We start from the raw sequence: 25,476 nt of genomic DNA on the forward strand, positions 1-25,476 counted from the left end.
GTACGGTCTCGTATTAAAGAATTTAACTTACCTTTGTAGTCTTTTTGATTGAGTACCACAGTGGCGCTTCCCTTATCAGCTTTGGTGATTACTATTTTTTTGTTGTTTTTTAATTCTTGTAGGGCTGTATATTCGTTTTTGGATAAGTTGGATTTTGGAGGTTTGGCTTTAGTGAGAACACCGACTACATCCAGTCTCACGTTGTTGGCGATATGGTTAGGCAGGTGGCGAATTCCATGCTCTATTTGGATCATGATTTCTTCAGCAGGTATCCTTTTTGGAGCTAGAGCGAAATTGTGACCACGTGAAAGTGCAGTGAGTGCTTCAGGCTTTAAAACTGCTGACGAGAGGTTGACTACTGTGTTAAGTGGTGGCTGGGTTACAGAAGTAGAAGTCTTTGTCAGGTTTTCGTATTTTTTCACGTGCCGACTACGTATTTTTTCAAATTCCTTTCTTGCCGATGTGCATGAGATGTCATGAAGTGTAGACCATAGATCAAGGCCGAGTGTGTTAGAAAGCTCTTCCTCTAGCGCCCGTAAGGTTTTGTTTTCGTCAGCAAGGAGAACGCGCGTCGCGGTAATTTGTTCTCTTAACAGGGCGAAGCTAGTGCGGTTATAAATGCGTAGAGCTTTCTCGGAAGTGAAACGGTGCTTCAATTTGACACAGTTGGGGATCACTTTGTTATCCCGGCAGCGTTTTAGGAACGTCAGACGATTTATTTGCCTCGATATTTTCAACCTCAATTTGCCGTATTGACGGGCCGCAATCGCACGAAAGGCCCGTCAATACGGCAAATTGAGGTTTAAACTTAAACTCCGCCCCACAAAAACCCACTATTTGGCTTCGTTATGTGGATGATGTGTTTGCGATTTGGCCACATGGCTCAGACACACTCCACTCCTTCCTAACACACTTAAACAACCAACCACCCAGAATCCAGTTCACCTTAGAAAAAGAGGAAAACAACACCCTCCCCTTCCTAGACACTTTAATCACCCGCCAGCTTGATGGATCTTTGGTTTTCTCTGTTTACAGAAAACCCACCCACACTGGCAGATACATTCACCAACAATCCCCCCCCCCCTCACAACAATATGGGGTGATAAAAACACTATATAACAGGGCAAAATTAATCTGCTCAGATGACAAGGCCCTGACTATGGAACTAAACCACATCCTCAACACTTTCTTAGCCAATGGCTATAACCCCCAAAAAATCCAAAAAATACTAAAACCTGTAAACCACAACCCCCCCTCCCCCCCCCTCCACAATAAAGACTACACCAAGTCTATCACTATCCCCTACATCCAGGGCACCTCTGAAAAAATAACCAATATCCTCAAAAAATATGACCTTACTTCCTGTTACAGACCATATAAAAAGTTGGCATCCCTTATCCGCTCTACCAAAGACCAACCACTTCCCCTAGACCTACCTGATGTATACCAGGTCCCTTGCAGCTGCAAATTGTCCTACTTTGGCCAAACAGGCAGAACAACAAATATCAGGATTTCAGAACACCAAGACTACATCTGGTTTCACCAGTACAGCCGCTCTGGGTTGGCAGACCATGCCTTAGATACCCACCATAAAATTCGTTGGAAGAAAACAAAAATAATCCATCGCAGCAAGTATAAATACGAAAGATTATTCAAAGAATCTTCAGCAGCTCTAAAAAACGTTCCTAACCTCAACAAATTTGGGTGCATGAAACTGCCCCAAATTTGGGAGACTTTCATTATGAGAACTTCAGCCCAACTGCCAAGACTACCAAATTAGCCCGCAAGAGGGCACCATTAGGACTTTAGGAACAAAATTAGTTTATTACTTTCTTCCTCATTTGCTTTGTTAGTTCCTTAGTGCACATACCATATCTTTATGTTCCTGAAGATGGCAATGTGACATTGCCGAAATATAGAAGTGATTCATTAAAGTTATCTTTAATCAATATACTTCATATGCGTTGTTAATTCCGTAAATTAATTACCAGGGATGTAGTCCTTGTGTTCTGAAATTCTAATATTTGCTGTCCTGCCTGTTTGGCCAAATTAAGACAGTTTACAGCTGCAAGGGATCTGGTATACAGATCCCTTGCAGCTGTAAGGTGGGTCTAGGGAAAGTGGTTGGTCTTTAGTGGAGTGGATAAGGGATGCCAATTTTCTGTATGGTCTGTAACAGGAGGTCAAGTCATGATTTTTTAAGATTTTAGTAATTTTTTCGGGGCGCCTCGGATGTAGGGAATGGTGATGGATTTAGAGTAATCCTTTTGTGAAGGGGGGGTAGCCATTGGCTGAGAAAGTGTCGAGGATGTGATTTAGTTCAGCATTGTTGTTTGAACTGATTAGTTTAGCCCTGTTGTATAGTGTTTTCACCACTCCATATTGTTGTGGGAGGGGGGGGGGAGATTGTTGATGATTGTACCTGCCTGTATGGGTGGGTTTTCTATAAACTGAGAAAACCAAGGTTCCATCAGGCTGGCGGGTGACTAATGTGTCTAGGAAATGGAGGCTGTTGTTTTCCTCTTTTTCCAGAATGAACTTGATTCTGGAGTGTTGGTTGTTTTAAGTGTGTTAAGAAGGAGAGGAGTGTATCAGAGCCATGTGGCCAAATAGCGAACACATCATCAATGTAGCGAAGCCATATGGTTGGTTTTTGTGGGACAGAGGCTAAAGCTTTTTCTTCAAAGGTCTCCATAAAGAAATTGGCCAAGGGTGGGGAAAGTGGTGAACCCATGGCTGTCCCCTCTATTTGTTTGTAGAATTTTCCCTGTCAAAGAAAAAGCCTGGGTTCATTGTGAACTGAAATAGAGCTGAGATATCGGTAGGAAATTTAGCTTGGATTAGCTCTAAAGTTTCCTTGAGTGGGACATTTGTGAATAAGGAGGAGACGTTAAAGCTGATTGTTGGAGTGTAAGGTTTTCTATGCTGGCTTTGAAGTGGGCTGAGTTTTTTTATGTGTGATGGTGTGTTGCCAGTATAGTAAGCAAAAGTAAAAGTAAATTAAGTAAAAGCATAGCCAGTAAAAAAACATGACTTGACCTCCTGTTACAGACCATACAGAAAATTGGCATCCCTTATCCGCTCCACTAAAGACCAACCACTTCCCCTAGACCCAAGACCAGGTCCCTTGCAGCTGTAAACTGTCTTACTTTGGCCAAACAGGCAGGACAGTGAATATCAGAATTTCGGAACACAAGGACTACATCCAGTTTCACAAGTACAGCCACTCGGGTCTTGCAGACCATGCTCTGTATACATGCCACAGAATACGGTGGAAGAAAGCTGCAATAATACACCATAGCAAGTTCAAATTCGAAAGACTATTCATGGAATCAGCCTCAGCCCTAAGAAACTCTCCAAACCTCAACAAATTTGGTTGCATGAGACTTCCCCAAATTTGGGAGGCTTACATCAGCAGACCTTCAGCCCAATGGCCAAGAACACCTACATAGCTCACTAGGGGCCACCATCAGGACTTTTAGGAGAACAATAGCTTCTTCACTTCATTCTCAGTTACTGTGTTGTAGTGCCTACATGCACGTGCCTTTTTTGCAAGTTCCTTTTGAAGATGGCAATGTGACGTTGCTGAAATATCAAAAATATTTATTAAAGTGTAATTTAATTTATATTCTTATATACACTATCAATTCCTTAAGTGATTTAGTAATGCATAACCAACGTATAAGTTTGTCTACAAGAACCACATGTAGAATGTTGGGATAGTGACTTGAGAAATGAGGGCGTATACTATATTACAGAGCCAGGTGGAGTATGAGGGAAGTAATAATGGCTATAAGAATGCTGGCAATACACTGGTTTTACTGTATGCAAACACTAGGAGCATTAGGAATAAAGGTAATGAGTTTGTGGCATTGATTGACTCAGTCTCTCCAAAGGTTGTTGGTATCGGTGAAACTTGTTTAACTGATGAGGATGTTCTAACAAGGATAGAAATCAAAGGGTATAGTGTATTTCAGCAGGATAGAGAAGGTAAATGTGTTGGTGCAGTTTTATTCCTGATAAGAGATGAATTGTGAATTCTCAGGGCAGAGAAGCTCAGTGGAAATAACACTAATGGCTTTGAGAGTATATGGTGTGAGATGGATGTTTATAGGATAGGACAAGATAATTAGGGCTGTTGCTACAGACCAGGGAATATAGATGGTGATGAGCAGGAAATGTTTAGACAAATTAGTTTTTGCAAGTGGTACAATTATGGGGGGGGGGGCTTCAACTATAGTGATATAAACTGGGCAGAAGAGATAGCATGCAGTAATAATGAAAGTAAATTTGTGGATTTCTTGAGGGACAATTAAATGTCATAAACAGCATGTGGTGGAGGGAACATGAGGATCGAGAGTTCTAGATTTGGTCCTAACATCAGAGGTTCTGATTGTGATTGAGATGGCATAACACCATCCCCCACCCCATTGGTGAGAGTGATCATGTAGTCCTGACTTGGAGGATGAATAAGCATGGGGAGATATCATAACAGTAAGAGGTTATGTGGAATTATAAGGTAGGTGACTATAACAAACCAGTTTTTCAGCAGTACAATGGATAAAAGAATTTAAAGGAAGAGGGAAGTCATTACTGTATGGGAGATACTTAAGAAAAATTTGTTGAAAGCAATGACAGATTGTATAGTTTGAGTGAAAAAGAAAGCAATTTGGAGTCATATGAATAATAAATGGAATAAAAGATGAATTGCAGAAGAAAAAGAGATTATGGAAGGCATATAAAGAGAGAGGTGGAGAACAGTTGCATGAGGAATATTAGGCTCAGGCTAGGAAAGTGACTAATATTGTAAGGAGAGAAAAATTAGAACATGAGAGGAGACTGGCACTGTAATCCAAGGAGAATCTCAAGGAATTTTTTTGCTATATGGCAAGTAGGAGGAAAAATTATAGTAGATGGATTATCTTGTTGAACGGTGATGGGAATCGGGTGACCAAAGCAGATAACATAGTTGAGCTATTTAATGATCAATTTATTAGAATGTTCCATCATGGTACTCCAGGCTTTATTGTTAGAAGGATAATGACTGGTGAAGTGCTAGAAGTGAATGAAAAGCATGTATTCTGAATGAAGTGTGATTGTTTGTGATTGTCTGTAAAATTACTAGGGATGGTGGTGGGTAGTAGATGGCATTGGTGTTGATGATGCGGTTTGCTGTAGTTGGTGGATTGTGAGTGGTGGAGATGGAGAGTTGTAGGTGCCCCTCCTTCAATGAGTCTCTGGACTCCTTGGAGGTGTCATGTAATAATAATAATCCAGTGGCTTGAAAAAAAAAAGCTCCATGTTTGGTGTCTCTACAGCAGGATTTCTGAACTATGTAAACAAAAATTAATAAAAGTACCAGAAAATTATAAAATTAATAAAAAAATAGAAAAAAAAGCCTAAAAGCCATGAGAGAGAATCACATATAAAAAGGCAGGTAGAACTAATCACCTCTTTAAGATATGGTGACTTTTCATAGTCATTGTGATGTGACTACAGGTCTTTGATATAGCTGATGTGCTGTTTTAAGCTAAATATAAATGCATATGCATTTAGTGAATGAACAATTTCAGATTGTGGATTTTGATACATCATATTTTAGTAAATGCAGTTTGCTATGGTCTTTTTTCTTTTCTTAACTCCAACCTTTTGGCAAGAGTGAGTTTAAAATATCACTGTTGTCATAAGAATATCATCAGGATTTTTCATTGTAGTACATCATTTCATTGTAATGGTTTTCACACAGACTGTCTGTTGATTCATTATCATCATATTTTCTTGTTCTTGTTATCTTATAAATGACTGCATGTTTTGAAGCTGCTGATGTTGCATCAAAAACTTGATAAACATATTTTAAAAAAAGTAAATATAACTTTTACTAATTCCTTTGCATGTCAGTATAATAAATAATATTTACTATGAATAACTCTTTGCATATTAGCTTTTATCAATAGATAAAATCTAACTAGATATATAATTATGCCCTACCTTGGCATAATATACTATTTACTAAACTGTATCCTTCTGGACAGGAACACTGAAAACTTCCTGGGATGTTTAAGCATTTATGACTGCATGGTGGATTAGGCTGGCGGCACTCGTCAATGTCTGGAAAAATAATAATAATGCAAACAAGGTAATGAAACAATTTCATGCTTAGCCAAGCATATCTTGACATATTAGAAAGTGATATATCAAGATATGCTTGGCTATTTCATTTATTTAATTTTTTTATGTGACTCCTATCAACAAAAGCTTATAACTCTATAGTACATTAGTACTGTGGGTGGGCTAAGGGTTTATTTTATAATTTTTATATATTTTTTCATTTTTTTATTTGATTTTATATAATGGAAATTCTGTTCGAGAGAGACCAAACATGGAACTTTTTTCAAGTCACTTCAGGCCATCTATAAGTAGGATGGTGGTCTCACACAAGTGATGAAATTCATCTTCCACCTAAAGGCAGTCAGTTATAAACATCCATGCCAAAGGTGACATTTGAACCCAGAGACAAAAAGGTTAGCAAATTTATTTGTTGGAAAGTAAAAATCTGGTTTTCGACAATTCTCAATTGACAAGAATCCAGATTGCTCCTCCACAATTATCCTTAGCCTCCCCTCAAGAATGCTTTTCTTTCCTTCATCAATCTCACATAAAAGAGGTAAATAAATTTAAAAAAAGAAGCAGAGACACAACTGTGCCATAAGAAGGCAAGTGATCAAGAAGAAAGAAGATTTCCACTAATGTGTTTCTTGAACAAGGTGGCCATTTGGCTTTTGACAATGAAGGCACAGCTATGAGCTCCCCCCCCCCATCCTCCTTACCAATCTTTTCATGGAATATTTTGAAAATACAGCACTTAACTTAGTCCACCTCAAACCCACAATATGGCCATGTTACATGGATGACACATTCTCCATTTGGCCATGTACCTGGGATATGTTGGAAATGTTTTTAACACACTTCAACAACCAACACTCGAAATGGATCCTTAAGTGTTGGTTGTTGCATGTTTAGCACATTTCAACAACCGACACTCCAGGATCCATTTCACCATTGAAAATGTAAGTAAGCAATAGCTGTTTGCTCTTCCGTGATGCTAGTGTCCTGTCTATCGAATGAGTCCTTCAACTTTTCTGTCTACAGAGAATCTACTTACACTGGTACATACATCACCTGTAACATCATCACACCCTCCTAGCAATATGATGTGAGAAAATGAGTTTCTTGAGTTTTTGAGGAACAACTACCTCAGACAGTATATAACAGAGGGCACAAGAGGATTGAGGGTCTTGGATTTGACCATCTCATCAGAGGATGTAATTATAAATGAGGCATCAAATCACCCTTCAGTTGGTGAGAGTGATTACCTGGGTGGTTGCCAACAGTGTGATGACCTCTGTGAGGAAAGGATATATGTAAAACTACAAGGCTTGTAATTATGAGGAGCTCAGGGGACAGCTTTCAGGTGTAGCATGGAATGAGGAGTTAGCTGGAAAGGAGATTAATGCAGTTTGGGGGGGATATTCAAGAACTGTCTAGTAGAAGCAATGTCTAAATGTATTCCAAGGGTCAGAAGGTTAAATAAAGTAGGTGTGAAATGGATGAATGAAGAGATTAAGCATACAATACAGAGGAAAAAGGCATTATGGAGAGCATAAGAGGAGTAGTAATAATCAATTCCACGAGGATTACAAAGAACAGGCAAGGAGGGTGACGGTTGGTAAGAGTAGCAAAAGTGAAGTATGAGTAGCAGTTAACTAACAAAGCCAAAAAGAATCCTAGGGAGTTCTTTCGATATGTAGCCAGCTTAAAAAAAAGGATGATTATGGAAGGATGATATTGATTGTAGAAAATGGTATAAGAACAACTGCTGCAGAAGATATATAGTGGAGATACTTAATTAGAAGTTCATAAAGGTCTTTCGTTCTTATGAATGTGACATCACGGAGAGTTTGAGCATAGCGGATGATGAGGAGCAAAGAATTACTGTGAGTGAGGAAGCAGAATATTGGGAATTAAGCAAACTTGATATTAATAAGGCTGTGGAACTTGATAATATGTCACCATGTATTTTGAAGGAATGTGCCAGAGATTTGACATCTGCCTTGATATATTTTTTTAATATGAGTTTTACATTTGGTTGAGTTCCAAAGGAGTGAAAGGAGGGCAATATTGTGCTGCTTCATAAAGGAGGTGACACAACTCAAACTTCAAATTATAGGTCTAACTCTGTGTCAGATGTTGTGGTTAAGGTGTTGGAGAGGCTGATGAGAACCAGAATTGGGTTGACAACAATGACATTATCTTTGATGGATAGCATGGATTTGTTAAAGGGAGGTCATGTTTTAGTAATATACTTACTTATTACAATAAGGTGATGGCTTCACTGGACAGAGGAGAGGGATATATAGTAGTATACTCAGATTTTTCAAAGGCTTTTAATAGATTACCACATGATAAGTTGATAGTCCCATCCGCTCTAGTATCAGCAAGTTGTGTATGGGGGAGCAATATCATGGAAGAGGAAAGTCACTAGTGGTGTGCCTCAGTGGGGTCTGTTTTAGGGCCATTGCTGTTTAACCTGTATGTTAATGATATTGGTGAAGATTTGGATAGGATATTCAGTTGTTTGCAGATGATCCAAAGTTGGTAACGAACTATGAAAGTACAGAACATGTTGCAAAATGTAAGGTTTTAAAATTTGGGAAACAAAGATGGGATGTAGAATTTATGCTTGGTGGGGGATATATTGTTGGAAGTGGAGGAAATAAGAGATCTTGGGAAGGTAGTGGCTAAGGATCTAAAATTTAGAGAATACATTATCAAAATTGTGAGGACAACACAACAATTCTGGGAATGATGCAGAGGACACTGACTTGTAGAAGTAAGGTCTTGTTGCATTGTATAAGGCTCCGATTAGGCCATACATGGACTAATGTGCACAAATTTGGTCACCTGGTTTTCCAAAGGACAAAAGATGTTGGAAAGGGTCCAGAGGTGACTGACTGAGGTAATTTCTGATCTCTGAAATGTCGAATATGAGAAAAGGTTGAGAAGATGCAATTTACATAGTCTATTGAATAGGAGAAAGAGGAGGCGATATCATAGAGACCTACAAATTGGTAAGGGGTTGTTATAGGATAAATGTTGAAGAGATTTTATTGAAAATGGTGGGAGATTAGAGGAGAACTAGAGGTCATCACTGGAAGCTGGATAGGAGGGTTTGAACAGGGGAGCGAGAAGTAGGTTTTTTTGCATTCAGAATTGTGAATGCTTTGCCTGAGATTGGTGTCTGCAGAGCATTTGAGTGTGTTTAAGGTGCAGTATGATGAGCTGTGTGTGTGTATGACAAAAGGGCCTCCTAGATGAGTCTTTGACTCCATGGGGTCTTATGCTAATCATAATAATAATAATACAGTAGAATCTGCTTATTGTGATCATGGATAATTTTATCAGTAGGCTTTGTTATCAAAATTAGTTGGTTCCAAACACAGCATTTAAAATGAATTAAAAATAATCAAAGTTCCAGTTATTCTTATCAAAATTCTCGAAAGTTTAGCCTTTTGCATCTCAGAATTAAGAACTTTAAGGGTAAATCAGAAGAAAAATTGACATAGAACATTTGTCGAAATCTTCTTTTAATCTTATTCTTCCATAAATCTTATAACTTCCAGATAAATGCAGATGGGTATAAATACAGAGAAATTATGATTTTTCTAGTTTATTTTCTTGCTCTCTTTCAGTAAGTGAATTTGACTTTAAGTGTTCATTAAAACAGCCCTTAGCATTATGGCAGAAGCAAATAAAAAATGTAAAGATTTATCTTTTCAAAAAAAGCAAAGAATTTTGGGGTGCTGTACATTCAAAAATTTCACAACCACTCTTTTGTAAGTATCTTAAGAAACAGATCAAACATGGAAATTTCTGCTCTTACTAATGAGAACATGGATTGGAAGAGAGCCTGATCTGGTAAGGATGCTCAAGTTGAAACAGCATTAAAAATTTGGTTTAGTAATGTTCGTGAAAAGAATGCTTCGATTAACTGGCCTTTGATGCATCAAAAAAGCAGAAGACTTGCAAAAACAATGGGCAAAGAAAATTTCACTGCAACTAATGGATGGTTTAACAGGTGGAAAAGGTGAGAGAATATTGTGAACGAGCATATTCATTGCGAAGAAAAAATTGCTGATTTTTTATCAGCCGATGCATGGATTAAGACCAAGTAACCAAAAATTATTACTGAATATTCTCCCAAGGATATTTACAATGCAGACGAAACATGACTCTATTTTTGTGCAATGCCTGAGCATACTTATTTGTCTAAAAATGAAAGTACTAAAGGATTTACATCTTCAAATGAGCAAGTGATAGTTTGCTGTTGTGATAATATGAAAGTTCAGAAATGAGAGTTCTTAGTGATTGGAAAAAGTTAAAATCCTCTGTATTTTAAAGGTGTCAAAAATTTGCCTGTTGACTACTGTTTTAGTGCAAATGCTTGGATGACTAATGTCATTTTCAACAATTGGTTAGTTATGCGGAATCTTAAATTAAAGGAAAAAAATTGTCTCATTAGTAGACAGCTGCACTGCACACGTGCACACACAAACAATTTATTGTTGAAGAACATCAAAATAATCTTCTTGCCTTTGAACACTACATCGTTAATTCAACCATGTGACCAATGCATCATACAAGCTTTTAAAGCTTATTATCACAGGGAATTATTATTATTACTATTATTACCTCAAGACCGCATGGAGTCAAAGACTCATCTGCGAGGTTCTTTTATCACACACACACACACACACACACACACACACACACACACACACACACACACACACACACACACACACACACACACAATCTCATCATACTGTGTCTTAAACACACTCAAACTCCTTGCAGATACCATACTCTCAGGCAAGGCATTCCAATCATTCACAACTCTGAACGAAAAAAACCTGCTCCTCACTTCCCTACTCACACCCTCTTTATACAGTTTCCAGGGATGACCTCTGGTTCTCCCCTGATTTCCCACTATTCTCTGTAGAACTTCTCCACCATTGATCCTATAACAACCCCTTATCAACTTGTAGGTCTCTATCATATCTCTCCATCTTCCTCCTGTCCACCAGACTCTGCAAATTACATCTTCTCAATCTTTCCTCATACTTGACATTCCTGAGGTCATTCCACTAGTTAAGTTTTTAAAATAAATTTGATGTTGTTGCTTATTAAAAAGTTATTAAAAAGTGTTTATAACAATAAATTAAATTAAATAATGTTCATAACAATAAATTGAAATAAATGATGCAATTTTTTATATATTTTGCTTAATGTTATTAGGTGGTTAATGATATCGAAAAGCTACTATCCCAAAGTGATCACAATAAGTGGTGTCTACTGTAATAATAGTAATAATCTTGTCCCTAGTCTTTGAATGGAACTAGGAATAAATAGACAAGCCACAGTTGCCAGTATTATAACACATTATGGTGAATATAAATTCAAAAACAAAAACTTCAGAAAATTTAATGAAAGCACCTATGCATTTTTATCAAACACGCAACCTGATTCAAAACTATCTACCAACCTGGTGCGACCATAAAGGATGTAACTGAGTCTATTAGAGAGCAAAAGGAAAGGGTGAAAGAAATGATTGTTGTGGCAAGTACGAATGATTTGAAAGGAGGTAAAATGGAAATGATAGAAGACCTGTATGAATTGTTTAAGGTAGCAAAAGAAAAGAGTGAGAGAGTTAGAATGATTAGACTTTTGCCACGGTATGACAGTGAAATGTTTAAAAGGAGGGCCATAATTGCGAATGACTTTATGCGTGGGTTATGTATGACGAGTGGTGTGGAATTTTTGGATGTGTGGAGTGAGTTCTATGGGTGAAAGGATCTATATAAGGTGGATGGCTTGCATTTGAATGGTTATGGTGTAAGGAGACTTGAGAAAGTGTTGCTGAATGTAGTGGATGTGCAAATTCAGGGAAACTAGATTTATTAAGGGGGGGGGTAGATATACAGTCCTTAGGGAGGCAGTTGAATGTATCAATGAATATAATATGCCCGAGCGAATAAGGACAACAAATCAGAGTGGGATAGTTAATATAAGGCATCAAGGTAGGGTTGGGGCTAATGGGGGTCTTAAATTCATGTACACTAATGCTAGGTGTATTAGGAACAAGAAGGAAGAGTTTTTGGCCATAGTTGGCACTTCCAGACCACAGGTTATTGGTATTAGTGAATCATGGCTGACTGTAGATGATATAGCTAGTAGGATTGAATGTGATGGGTATAGTGTGGTCAGGAATGACCGGGAGAATAAAATGGTGGGAGGAGTATTGTTGATTATAGCTGATGAGCTACAGCCAAGGAATAGAAGTTAAATTGCAGGATAGAGAAAAGAGCACATTTGAGGCCATTTGGTGTAAGATTGTGGCTAGTAGAACTAAATATACAATTGGGAGCTGCTATAGACCAGGTGATGGAAAAGATGGTGGAGACAGTATGCACAAGCAAATAGAAGAAATGAGTGGAAGGAGGGTAATTATTATGGGAGATTTCAACTATGGTTGCATTGATTGAAGTGAGGAGAGGACACACGGGAGGAAGGAATTGGATTTTATGCGGTTATTAAGGAATAACTATCTGCGACAGCATGTAATGGAAAAAACTAGGGGTCAGAGATGCTTGACCTAGCAATTACATCTGAGGATTTGGCTGCAACAAATATGACAACATTGCCACCAATTGGTGAGAGTGATCATAGGGTCTTGACTTGGGAGGTGGCTAAAGGTGTGGAATTTTCAATTAAGACAGGGTGCATGTGGAATTATCGGGCTAGAAAGTATGACAAGCTTAGGAATTGATTGGTTCAGTGCCATGGCATGTACAACTGCAAGGACTACAGGTTGATAGTGCATGTGAGGCAGTTAAGAAGTGTTTGCATGAAGCAATGGCTGACTGTATACCTAGAGTCCGAATAATAAATCAAGTAGGGGTTAAATGGATGAATAACACCATTAAGCTTGAGCTGCAAAAAAAGAAACAACTATGGAGGGAATTTAAGGAGAAAGGTGACCGGCAGGCACATGAACGGTATAAAGCACAGGCCAGAAGGGTAATGAGTGTGGTAAGAAAAGCAAAAAAGGATTACGAAAGAACGTTGGCCATGCAGGATAAAGAGAATCCTAAACAGTTTTTTAGATATGTAGCAAGTAAAAGGAAAAATGTACATGGCAGAATGATTTTAAAGAATGCCGATGGTAGAGAGGTAACTGAATCAGTTGATATAGTTGAGTTACTGAGTGAGCACTTTGCAAGTATATATCATCCAGGTGGTGACGGTGCAGAAACGAATAAACCAGTAGATTATAAGGGAATTGTGGTGAATGAAGTGGAGGTGAGTAATCTATTGCATAACCTCAATGTCAATACATCTGTGGGATTGGATGGTATACCAGCTCGTGTCATACGAGAAGCAGCTAAAGAATTGTCAGTACCCTTGACCATTTTGTTTAATTTGAATATTGGGTCTGGGTTAGTCCTGAGGGGGTGGAAAGAGGGGAAAATAGTTCCACTGCATAAAGGTGGTTCCAAGACTGCTGTTGTAAATTACCGACCGATTAGCATATCAGGAATCATTGTCAAGGTCTTAGAGAAATTAGTGAAGAAAAGAGTACAGGATTGGATAGATGAAAATGGGATATTGTATGGGGGACAACATTTTGTGAAGGATAGATCATGCCTCAGTAACTTGCTCACGTTCTATAACACAGTGACGGCTGAACTGGATAGGAGTAATGGGTACAGTGATACTACTGGACCTTGCCAAGGCCTTTGACAGGATACCACATGGAACCCTAATCAGTAAACTGAAGCAGATGGGGATAGATATAGGGTTGGTGAGATGGATAAGAGGGTGGTTGAAGGAGAGATACCAATGAGTGGTTTATGCAGGAGTGGAGTCTAAAAGACGGCTTGTGACTAGTGGTGTGCTGCAGGGCTCTGTTCTTGGATCACTGCTTTTCAATTTGTTCATCAATGATATAGGAAAGGATTTGAGAGGAAGTGTTCACTTGTTTGCTGATGATGCAAAGCTGGGCAGAGCAATTGTGGACGCATAGGATGTCAAAATGTTACAGGATGATTTGGATAGTTTGGAGGACTGGACCAGGAAAAGTGGATGTCAATTTAATGTGGCAAAGTGTAAGGTTATGCACTTTGGGATGAAAAGAATAGCAGCAGTATATCGCATTGGTGGAAACTGTACTCCAGGAGATTGATGAGGCCAGGGATTTGGGAGTGTTGGTGGATAGGGAATTGAAGTTTAGGGGGCACATTGCAAAAGTGACTAAATCAGCTCATCAAATCACTTGTCTTCTGAAAAATACTTTAACATGCAGAGGCAAACAAGTTGTTGTTCCTCTGTATCGAGCCTTGATAAGACCCCATCTGGACTACTGTGCCCAGTTATGTGCACCAGGGTTTCTTCTTGATGGGAAGAAAGCGGAGAGGATCCAGAGACGAGTGACCAAGATGATAGAAGGTCTGTGGAATGAACCTTATGAGAACAGGTTGAAGATTTGTGGGTTACAGAGATTGGACGATAGGCGAAGGAGGGGTGATATGATTGAGACATTCAAATTACTGAAGGGTTTCTACAAGATTGATCCAGAAGATAATTTTGAAAACAGGACTGGTGGGGGGAGGACTAGGGGCCATGCATGGAAGCTGGGCAAGAGCGTAGTTGACAAGGGTGTTAGAGCTAGGTTTTTTACTTGGAGAGTGGTGAATGAGTGGAATAAGCTTCCAGAGTCTGTTGTGGGTGCTACGACCATGAATGAGTTCAAGGCAAGGAATGATAGATACTGTGTCAATGTCGAATAGTTGTTCTTGACATGATGTTAGGGCCTCCCTCGAAGAGTCTGTCGACTCCTTGGAGTTGCCCGGAACAATAATAATAATATCTTAAATATAAATATACACAAATATCCTATGTGTAATAATAATAATAATAATAATAATTTTGTCATGTTGTACCATCATTTTGTATTTTGTGGAAAGGCAGCAGGAATAGATGATATTCGAACAGAAATGCTGAAGTATAAAAGTCCTACAGTGGCTGCACTGCATAGTTCGGAAGGCCTGGACAGAGGAATGAATTCCTGATGATTGGAGTAGAGCTCTCATAGAACCCATATATAAAAAGGGAAATAAAACTGAACGGGAGAATTACAGAGGTATATACCTACTGAGTGTTCCTGGTAAGATTTATGCAAGTATACTTGAGAAACAGTTGAGAAGAATTGTGGAAGAAAAGCTTAGTGAAGAATAAGCTGGATTCAGGCCAAATAGATGCTGTCAGGATCAGATCTTCACTTCACTTTACGACAAATAGTTGAGAAATCATGGGAATATATAGAAGATCTGTATTTAAGTTTTGTAGATCTGGAAAAGGCATATGACAAGGTGCCAAGAGAGAGAAGCTATTCCAAACGCCAGTGGCGCACCTAGGGAGGGAGTAAAGCCTCCCCCCCAAAAAAAGAAAAAGTTAAAATACACTAAAAAATTTTCCAAAATACTTCATCATCATCATCGTCATCAAATTCTTGACATGTACCCTCAAGAGGTGTACAGGATATGATAGTACTACATGAAAAATTTACATTATTACTAATTTCCTATCTACAATTTTCGTCCAAATCAGTCTGTTTCTTGTCAAGACTCCAACATTATCAGATCTTACATTTCTCTTGTCTAGGGCACTTTTTACCATATCAATCCACCTATATCTTGGTCTTCCTCTGGGTCGTTTTCCTGCCAACCTGGCAGAGAACACATATTTTGCTAATCTTTCCTCGCCCATTCTGTTTAAATGACCATACCATCTGAGATTAGCTGTGCTAACGCATTCCTGGATGCTGACAATGTCAAGTTCTTTCCTAACTCGTTTATAATATGATATTGCTATTGATGCCATCTGTTCACGCCTCTAATCTTTCTCAGGACTCTCATATCTGTGGTCTCTAGTCTTTGGTCAAGTGTTTTACTTCTGACCCAGCTCTCAGATCCATAAGTTAAAACTGGTTTGAACACTGTCTTGTATACAGCTAATTTAGTGTTCCAACTAATTTCTCTCTTATTCCATATGAATTTATTCAATTGACTCCCTACCATACCAGCTTTATTGATTCTGTTGTCTATTTTCATATTTAATTTACCAACTGCACTAAAAATCGTGCCTAAGTAGCTGAAATGTTTTACTTGTTCTACAGGTTTCCCGTTCACAACACAGTTGACATTTTCAACAATTCTACCTATTTTCATTGTCTTTGTCTTTTTAATGCTGACCTTCATACCATATCTATTACAACAGTTATTCAATTTAGTCAGGGAATCTTGTAAACTTGTAGCGGATTTATTTAGAAGTATAACATCGTCCGCATAAAGCAAAGAACTGACATTAACATCTCCAATTCTGATATCATGTTTAATACCACTTTCCTTCATAATGTGATTCATATAGATAATGAATAACAGAGGGGATAATGTACATCCTTGTCTGACACACCAGACTTAACATTAAACCATCTTCCTGTACTTCCTCCAAAATACTTTTCCTAATTAAAATTCATTTTTTATTTATGTTGTGTCGTGTCTTCTATTTCTATACTACTTATGAATTAGCAGTGACATAAGGTGAGAGTACCCTATAGCAGTGTTTCTCAACCTGTGGTCCGCGACGATGGGACAGGTGATCCACAGGCAGACTTAAATTAACCAAATAAATCTATATATTTTAATTATCCAAACGAAACAAATTAAAATTGAATAAGTAAAAATTATTGAAATAAAATGGATACTTAAAAAATAAAATAAAAATAGCGGCAGAATGACGAGTAACAAAAGGGGGGTTGAGTGAACAACAATACGGATTTATTGCTTCCACTTTCCCTTGTTGTTTTGTCAGATTTGAAGTGAACATGTGTTGTCCACATGACCACATTTCAACCAATTGCTTGTTGTTTATTGATTTTTATTGTCGAGTGTTTGCTCTTTCAACCAAGGCTCAATATATCTTCAGAAGTGCTAAGTAATACTTGGCCAAAGTGTGTTGTGAGTTAACCCCAAAACTTATAAATATATATTTCTAAGTTTTAACACCTTTGGTTGAGCTTTATTGCTGCTTTGGGACAGGCAAACTCCCACACATCTAATTAATAACAATAGTTTTTAGTGAGATACTGTGTTTGCCGGCGCAACATATGGTTTTGTTTGAGTTTATACAGCATAGTTTCTGCATGAGGGGACATGTGATTCATTAATTAGTGTCGTTTTTATCCCAGGTGTCTCTAATTGCACTAATTGTTGAGAAATATATTACACAGACTGCTGGTACCTTATTCACAGACATAATAAAAGTACTTATTTTTCTTGCCTCTGCAATATAGTGGTTATTGGGGAGGGCATGTTGTTTACCGCAGGAGCAAATTACTATCCCCCGCTCTGAACGTGTTTCAGCTTTTTTTTCATTTGCGAGGTACATGCAAAACTTTTTAATTTCTTTTTTCTAAAAATAAAATCAGGGGTAAGGGTTATATGTGAGGGCGAGTTATATTCGATTAGTACGGTATTTCAATTATGGATAAATACATTGGTACTTTCTTTAAACTTAAAAATAGCTCGAATGACAGTGATAATACAAAACTAGTTTGTAATGACAGTTTGTGTGTAGTTTCTAAAGAGAGAGGTCTGTAACGAATCCACAGAAACACAGAATTCCCATCAGCTGCAATGCGATAATATTAATACGCTGAATGAAAGGAAAGATTTGCTGACATGCTGGACACTCAACCAGTGGATCTCATTAAAAGGTAAATACAATTGGTTATTTTGTAGGAACATTTTTCTGTTTTGTGACTTTTCTCACTTTACGGTAATTATACCTACATTATTGTGTTATTATTCAACAATTGTTAACAGTTTTGAATGTGTATATAAATCAATATCAACAGTAGCCTGATTACAAATGCGTGATGAAAGGGACGGGGAGGTTTGGAGCTCCCCTCCCCCGGATAGTATTCAAAAGGTAAATACAATTGGTTATTTTGTATAGGGCCCCGAAACTTATTAGTTTAGAATTTAACCACTGGGAAAGAGTTTGTGTCCACCTCAAAACTCTGAAACAGAATTTGAAAACATATTTTCTGAATAACTTTTATAAGAAATTTCTGTGGGTTCACGATTCATTTCAAGCTTGCAGTCATGAGAAAACGACCTTTCGTTATCGAAAGAAGAACAGCTAATCGAACTTTCAAGTGACAGTGGCTTAAAATGCAATTCCGTGATCGTGGTTTGGCTCGATTCTGGATCTCACCTTCAGTGAGAAGTGAATTTCCCAAATTATCTGAAGAAGCATCGAAAATCGTCATGCAGTTTTCTACAACCTATCTTTGTAAGACAGGATTTTCATCACTCCTTCAAATAAAAACAAAATACAGAATTCGTCTTAGTGTGTGTGCCGATCTTTGACTGAAGTTGACCAATACTGAGCCAGATATCCAGCAACTCTGCAGTGCCAAGAAGCTCATCCATCTCATTAAAAGTAAATAGTAAATAATTATATCATATTATTTATTTGTTTAATAAAAATTAAAACTTTGTTCGATGATGATACACTTTTACTCATTTACTTCCAAGTTAATTGTTTCCATATATATTCAAAACATGCTTTTAGATTTATTATGTTATAAATTTAACATAGAATTGTTTTATTTAGGAATTTTACTTGTCCTTGGGCTTAGAAAGGGTGACAAATGCTGTCCAAGCTGGGCCAGAGAGGATCACGGGTATCATGTATTGGCGAATCATTTCAGACGCTCAGTCATAGGTCATGTGCGATACGCTCGTATTCTGTGCTATTTTGCATTCAGTTTGTTGAAAAGCATGTCTTGAACTTGAAACTTCTTTCCATCTCTGAAGAGTAACTTTACCGTAAATTCTTCAATAACATTGAATAAGTTAAAGTTAAAATTTTAAAGTTAAATTTGTAAAAGATTTTATTTTGTATTTTGGATTTTGTGTTTCAAATTATGGCTGAAAAACGCATGCAGAGTATTTTATTGAACTATTTCAAAAAAACCAAAAAACCAAAAAAGGATGATTCAAATGTTAGTAGCAATGTTGGCGCTATTAATATTGTCAATATTAATAGTGCCACGACTGGGGAAACCGATTTGGATTTGGTTTCCCCAGTCGTAGGTCTGACAAAACCATCAAATTATCCAGAAGAAAGTACTTCCTTAGTTATTAATAATTCTCATGACATCGCATTTTTGAAAGAACAAACATTTAATTCTGAAGATAAATTAGATATTGTGAAAAAGTTGTGGAAACCAGAACCAAATTTTAATTTTCCTGCAACCTGTGCTGCAATTCACAACCGAAGTTTTCAATACACATGGTTTGAAAAATTTACATGGCTTGTGTACTCTCAAGTTGAAAATAGTGCGTACTGTAAATATTGTGTGTTTTTTGCACCTGCTAATGTTGGAAAATATAAATCTGAAGTACCTGGGCAGTTAGTTATGCAAGGTTGTAATAACTGGAAGAAAGCCATTGAAAAATTTAATAATCATCAAAAAACAAAATATCATATAACGGCTGTTATGACTTACGAAAGGCTAAACTTCGAGATGGAAAATGTATTCCAATCAATCGACAAATTGATGTAGATGCATCACAAGCTGCAGTTAACCAGAAACGATTAGAGCTGATTATAAAAACAGTAATTTTATGGTCGGCAAAATATACCCTTGAGAGGACATCGTGATTATGGAGAATTTTAATTTGAACAGGAGCCAATCGCCAATGAAGGCAATTTTTGAGCTTTGTTAAGAACGAGAATCGATGCGGGCAACAAAAACTTGGCTGAACATTTCAAACATTCTGCCAAAAATGCTACCTACATTAGCTGGAATATACAAAATCAAATTATAAATGCATGTAATGAAATCATTTTGAACCATATGGATGAAAAAATTAATTAAGCGAAATGTTTTTCAATTCTTGCCGATGAAACTTGTGACATTTCTACCACTGAACATCTTTCCTTGTATGCCAGGTATATAGATGAAGAAAATGACAACAAAGTTTGCGAATAATTTTTACAATTTGTTCCTGTAACAAGCACTACAGGAAAAAACTTATCTGACAAAATATTAGAAAGCTTAAATAATTATGGCATCGATTTGTCATATTTATGTGGGCAAGGTTATGCATGAATGAGCGAAAAGTTTAATGGTGTCCATTCTCACATCAGCTATATATCCACAAGCTTTATATGTTCATTGTGCATCACATAGTTTGAATATGGCAATTGGAAATGCTGTATATTTGACTGAAATAAGAAATTGCATTGGCATAATTGAAAAGGTACACAATTTCTTCAATACCCCTAAGAGACAAGATGTCCTTGTTGACAACGCTGATAAAAATATACCGGATACTAAGAAACAGAAACTATGCCAAGTTTGCCCGACTAGGTGGGTGGAACGCCATGAAGCCATCATGACCATGGTGGAATTATATGATGCAGTGATTCATAGTCTTGAAACAATCATTTCTTGGGAAAACAGAGACTCGTCCTCTAATGCAAAACCTTTGAATAATTCATTGTATGGATTTTGATTTATGATATCTTTATTTAGCTGGCAAAAAATATTTGCATACACCTTACCATTGCCTAAAATAATGCAAAAATCTGACAGTGACCTCTTAATTGCCCAAAATTTTGTTGATGATCTTGTGGCTCAATTAAATACCATTCGTGAAACACCAGAGTCTTCATTTAAAGATATTTACGATGAAGCATGTATAAAAGCCAATAATTTTAATATTGACATTAAAAAGCCATGGACTACATCAAAACAAACATTAAGGTCCAATGATCTAGCCCAGTGTTTCTCAAACTTCAGATATCCGCAGATATCTGAAGGGGGATATCTCAAACTTCAGATATCCCCTTCTTAAATTTTCATTATTACCAAGTACCCCTAATTAATTAATTCAAAAATAAATAAATTAATTAAAACGAATAAATTAATTAAAATTAATAATTAATTTAAAATATTAAAAAATTAAATATCTATTTTATTTGAATTTATATGTTCATTTAAACAAAAAATATGATTTATTTTTAATAGAACAAACTTTATAAAGATACTATAAAGTTTTACTTACTTGAAATAATTTATCATCATTGCTTATGGTGAGATAAAATTTCAGCAAAATTTGGCTCTATAGTTGTTAATTTCAATCTCAGATGCGGTTTGACATCTATAATGCGATTCCTCTTCTTCGTCTTAATATCTACAAGGGCCAAAAAATCCAACTTCGCACAGATATGAACTTGGAAATAGAAAAATGGACCTTAGAGCTTTATCTGTTAATTCAGGAAATTCATTCTGTATTTGTAGCCAAAATGATGATAACGTATTCTCACTGTATTTATTTTTTAGGAAACCATCAGAAGCTAGTTCTAAAAGTTGTTCTTCTTCTATTGATGATAGACCCTTTGGCATAAATTTGTTTTTATTGAAAGGATATCTTATCCACTCAATATTAATGTCCAATTCAGGGAAATACTTTTCTAGATTCATTTGTAAGCTTTTTAAATGCTGCATGATAGTAATTTTCACATCATCATCAATTTGTTCATTTGAACTTGTGAGCAATTCATGAAGTGATGGAAATGCATCAAATTATCCATTACCAACCCGCTTTTGCCATAACTTCATTTTTGCCAACGTGGCGTTCACTTTATCTTGGACATGAAATATAGAAATTTCCTTGCCTTGTAAAGATAAATTAAGACTATTTAATACAGTAAATATATCTGCCAGGTATGCTAATTGACTGAGCCATTTCCAATTATGTAAATACTTTTTCAATTCAAACTTTTCATCAAGAAAAACTTGTAGTTCATTCCGAAGTTCAAATAAACTAGTAAGAACTTTTTCACGAGAAAGCCAACGAACATCGGTATGGAAAAGAAGTTGTGTATAGTTGCTTCCCATTTCTTTGCAAAGTTGAGAGAAAAGTCTGGCATTTAGAGGACGATCTTTAATATAATTTATGATTTTTACAGCTTCATCAAGAACTTTTCTTAGGTCTGTAGACATCATATGTGTAGCCAAAGCCTCCCTGTGTATGCAGCAGTGTGTCGACTTTGCATTTGGTGCAACAGCTTGAATCCTTGAAACAAGCCCTTTTTTAGATCCGACCATGGATTTCGCTCCGTCCATGCTTATTCTAACACAACTTTTCCAATCAAACTTGTTTTGATGCATAAAGGTATTTATGCTGTTGAATATTTCTTCTCCTGTTGTATGTTCTGGCAAGGGTTAGCAATATAAAAGGTCGTCATGAATTTTTTTATTTTTTTCGTACCTAACGAACACGAGAAGATTTGCAAAATTTGTAACGTCGGCGGATTCATCTACCTGCAATGGATAATAACGACTCTTACGTATATTGGATAACAATGTTTGTTTTATATTTTCAGCCATTTCAGTGATTCTTCGATGAACGGTACTATTTGAAAGACAAATCCTATCAAAAGATCTTTTTGCATTATCTCCGATCATAATTTCCGCTATTATTTTTGCTGCAGGCTTGACCAAAGTTTCACCAATTGTTTCCGCTGCACCACTTTTTGCTATTAATATCGACACATGATATGAAACTTCTAAAGCCTTCATGTATTCACCTTCTGACACGATTGACATCACTTTTTGAGATTCTTTTAAATTTTTTAGTTTATTTTGAAAACATTCGACAGGTTTCTCCTTGCATTCATTATGTTTCAATTCAAAATGGCGATTTAAATTACATGGTTTCATGCCTTCATTTTTTAAAGTTTCACCGCAAATTACACATAATGGAATAGGTTCCTCTTCATTTCCCATCCATGAAAATCCACATTTCAAGTAATTTAATCGTACTTATGAAGTTTTCTCATCTTCTTCCTAGTTGGTTCTTTAGAGATGTCAGACGACACACACTTATCAATTTCACTTGATCCAGATACAATATCAACATTTTCTTGTTGCTGACAGCTACTTGTATCTACTATGTTCCGCTCTTTTGTGCATTTTAAAAATCCAGTCTTTAACTAGTGATCCATACTTAAGAATTTGAAAGCTAAAAAAAATTACTGTATTTAACGAACAGTCCTTCAACAAATGGCTAGTGAAAGCAGAACTCGAAACAGACAGCAATGATAGGCCAGTAGAGATAAAGCAGCTATGAAGACGTCCATATGATTGGTGCAGTATTAACGAAAGATCGCGCTACTAATAGACAAAAGCAAGCTGACAGTTCAATTGAAATGCTACTTCTCTTCAACCGAATTCCTTATATAATATCTGAAACACATTCACTATATATTTCTTAGTTTTAACACGTTCACTCAAACAAACATATATGTTGCCGGTGCACCATATGGTTTTGATTGTCTACTATACAGCATTTTATGTGGGAGAGGTCATGCAATTCATTAGTTCCGTTTTTACCCAGTTGTCTCTAATTGCACTATTTGTTGAGAAACATATTACACAGCCTGCAGATGTCTCTGTACCTTATTCAGTGATACAATAGGAATGTTTTACGATCTCAAACTTAAATTTTATTCCATGCGTTAATGATGCATAGCCAAAAATTGCCACAGACCCCCTGAAGACCTTTCGCAGACCCCTGGGGTCCATGTACCGCACTTTGAGAAACACTGATCTAGCCGATTCTGTAGAAGAGTATTTCAGGAGAACTATTTTCATTCCATTTATTGATCAAATATTGACTCAACTTCAGGATTGTTTCACTCGGCACTGTAACATTTAAAAAATTTTTTTTTCTTTTCTACCAAATGGAAAAGATGCTCCAACAGCAAGTGCAATGGAAGATTTTCGTCAGTTGTGTGCATTTTATGCCGTGATTTGCCTTATACAAATCCAGCAATTTTGAATACCGAATTCAAGTTGTGGTATAAGAAATTTGAAAAACAGTTTGCAATAGCTCCATACAAAAATGATGCTGTTGATGCAGTTTCAAAGTGTGACAAAATGATATATCCTAACATCTATAACTTATTAAAAATATTTGCAATGCTTGTGGTAACAACATGTATCAGTGAAAGGTCATTTTCTAACTTATGCCTTTTAAAAACCTATTTAAGATCTACCATGACACAATCATGATTGAACGGACTGGCTCTGTTATATATATACACAGAGAGATTAATGTAACCATGACTGAAATCATTCAAGAACTTTGTAAAAAGAAAAGAAAACTAGATTTTATTCTTTAAATGAATTTTTATAATCATTTAATGAATTTTATTTAATGAATGAAATTGAATGAATTTTAGTTGAACAGATAAAAATATTTTTAATGCAAACTCATTGCATTAAAAATATTTTTATCTGTTCAACTCACCCCCCCCACCCAAGATTAAATCTTGAGTGCGCCACTGCCAAGCGCTGCAGTTATATGGTGTTAATGGTGCATTATATCAAGCAATATTTAGTCTTTATTTGAGTTGTAAGTCAGCAGTTAGAACTGAAGGAAGTACAGGAAGATGGTTTAATGTTAAGTTTGGTGTGTCAGACAAGGATGTACATTATCCCCTCTGCTATTCATTATCTATATGGATCACATTATGAAGGAAAGTGGTATTAAACCTGATATCAAAATTGGAGATGTTCATCTCAGTTCTTTGCTTTATGAGGATGATGTTATACTTCTAAATAAATCTGCTACAAGTCTGAAAGGTTCCCTGACTAAATTGAATAACTGTTGTAATAGATATGATATGAAGGTCAGCATTAAAAAGACAAAGACAATGAAAATAGGGAGAAACATTGAAAATATCAACTACATTGTGAATGGAGAACTTATAGAACAAGTAAAACATTTCAGCTACTTAGGCACGATTTTTAGTGAAGATGGTAAGTTAAATATGGAAATAGATAACAGAATCAACAAAGCTGGTATGGTAGGAGGTCAACTGAATAAATTTATATGGAATAAGAGAGAAATTAGCCAAAACACTAAATTAGCTGTATACAAGACAGTGTTCAAACCAGTTTTAACTTATGGATCTGAGAGCTGGGTCAAAAGTAAAACACTTGACCAAAGACTAGAGACCACAGATATGAGAGTCCTGAGAAAGATCAGAGGTGTGATCAGATGGCATCAATAGCAATATCATATTATAAACGAGTTAGGAAAGAACTTGACATTGTCAGCATCCAGGAATGCGTTAGCATAGCTAATCTCAGGTGGTATGGTCATTTAAACAGAATGGGCGAGGAAAGATTAGCAAAACAAGTGTTTTCTGCCAGGTTGGCAGGAAAATGACCCAGAGGAAGACCAAGATATAGGTGGATTGATATGGTAA

General features: G+C 36.7%; 1 protein-coding gene across 1 annotated transcript in view; it reads right to left on the reverse strand.

Moving 5' to 3' along the window:
• LOC150104032 (hemicentin-1-like) overlaps window positions 1–25,476 on the reverse strand; it is a 792,930-nt gene that overhangs the window by 162,165 nt on the left and 605,289 nt on the right. The window contains exon 29 of the mRNA XM_090396385.1: window positions 5,989–6,108. Coding sequence (XP_090252511.1) covers window positions 5,989–6,108 — 120 coding nt within the window. The remainder of the gene's footprint in view (window positions 1–5,988; window positions 6,109–25,476) is intronic.

This window comes from Typopeltis vanoorti, chromosome 8 (genome assembly GCF_054136105.1).
Source record: "Typopeltis vanoorti isolate ZY-2024b chromosome 8, IOZ_Tvanoo_1.0, whole genome shotgun sequence".
In the NCBI taxonomy this organism is placed as follows: Eukaryota; Metazoa; Arthropoda; class Arachnida; order Uropygi; family Thelyphonidae; genus Typopeltis; species Typopeltis vanoorti.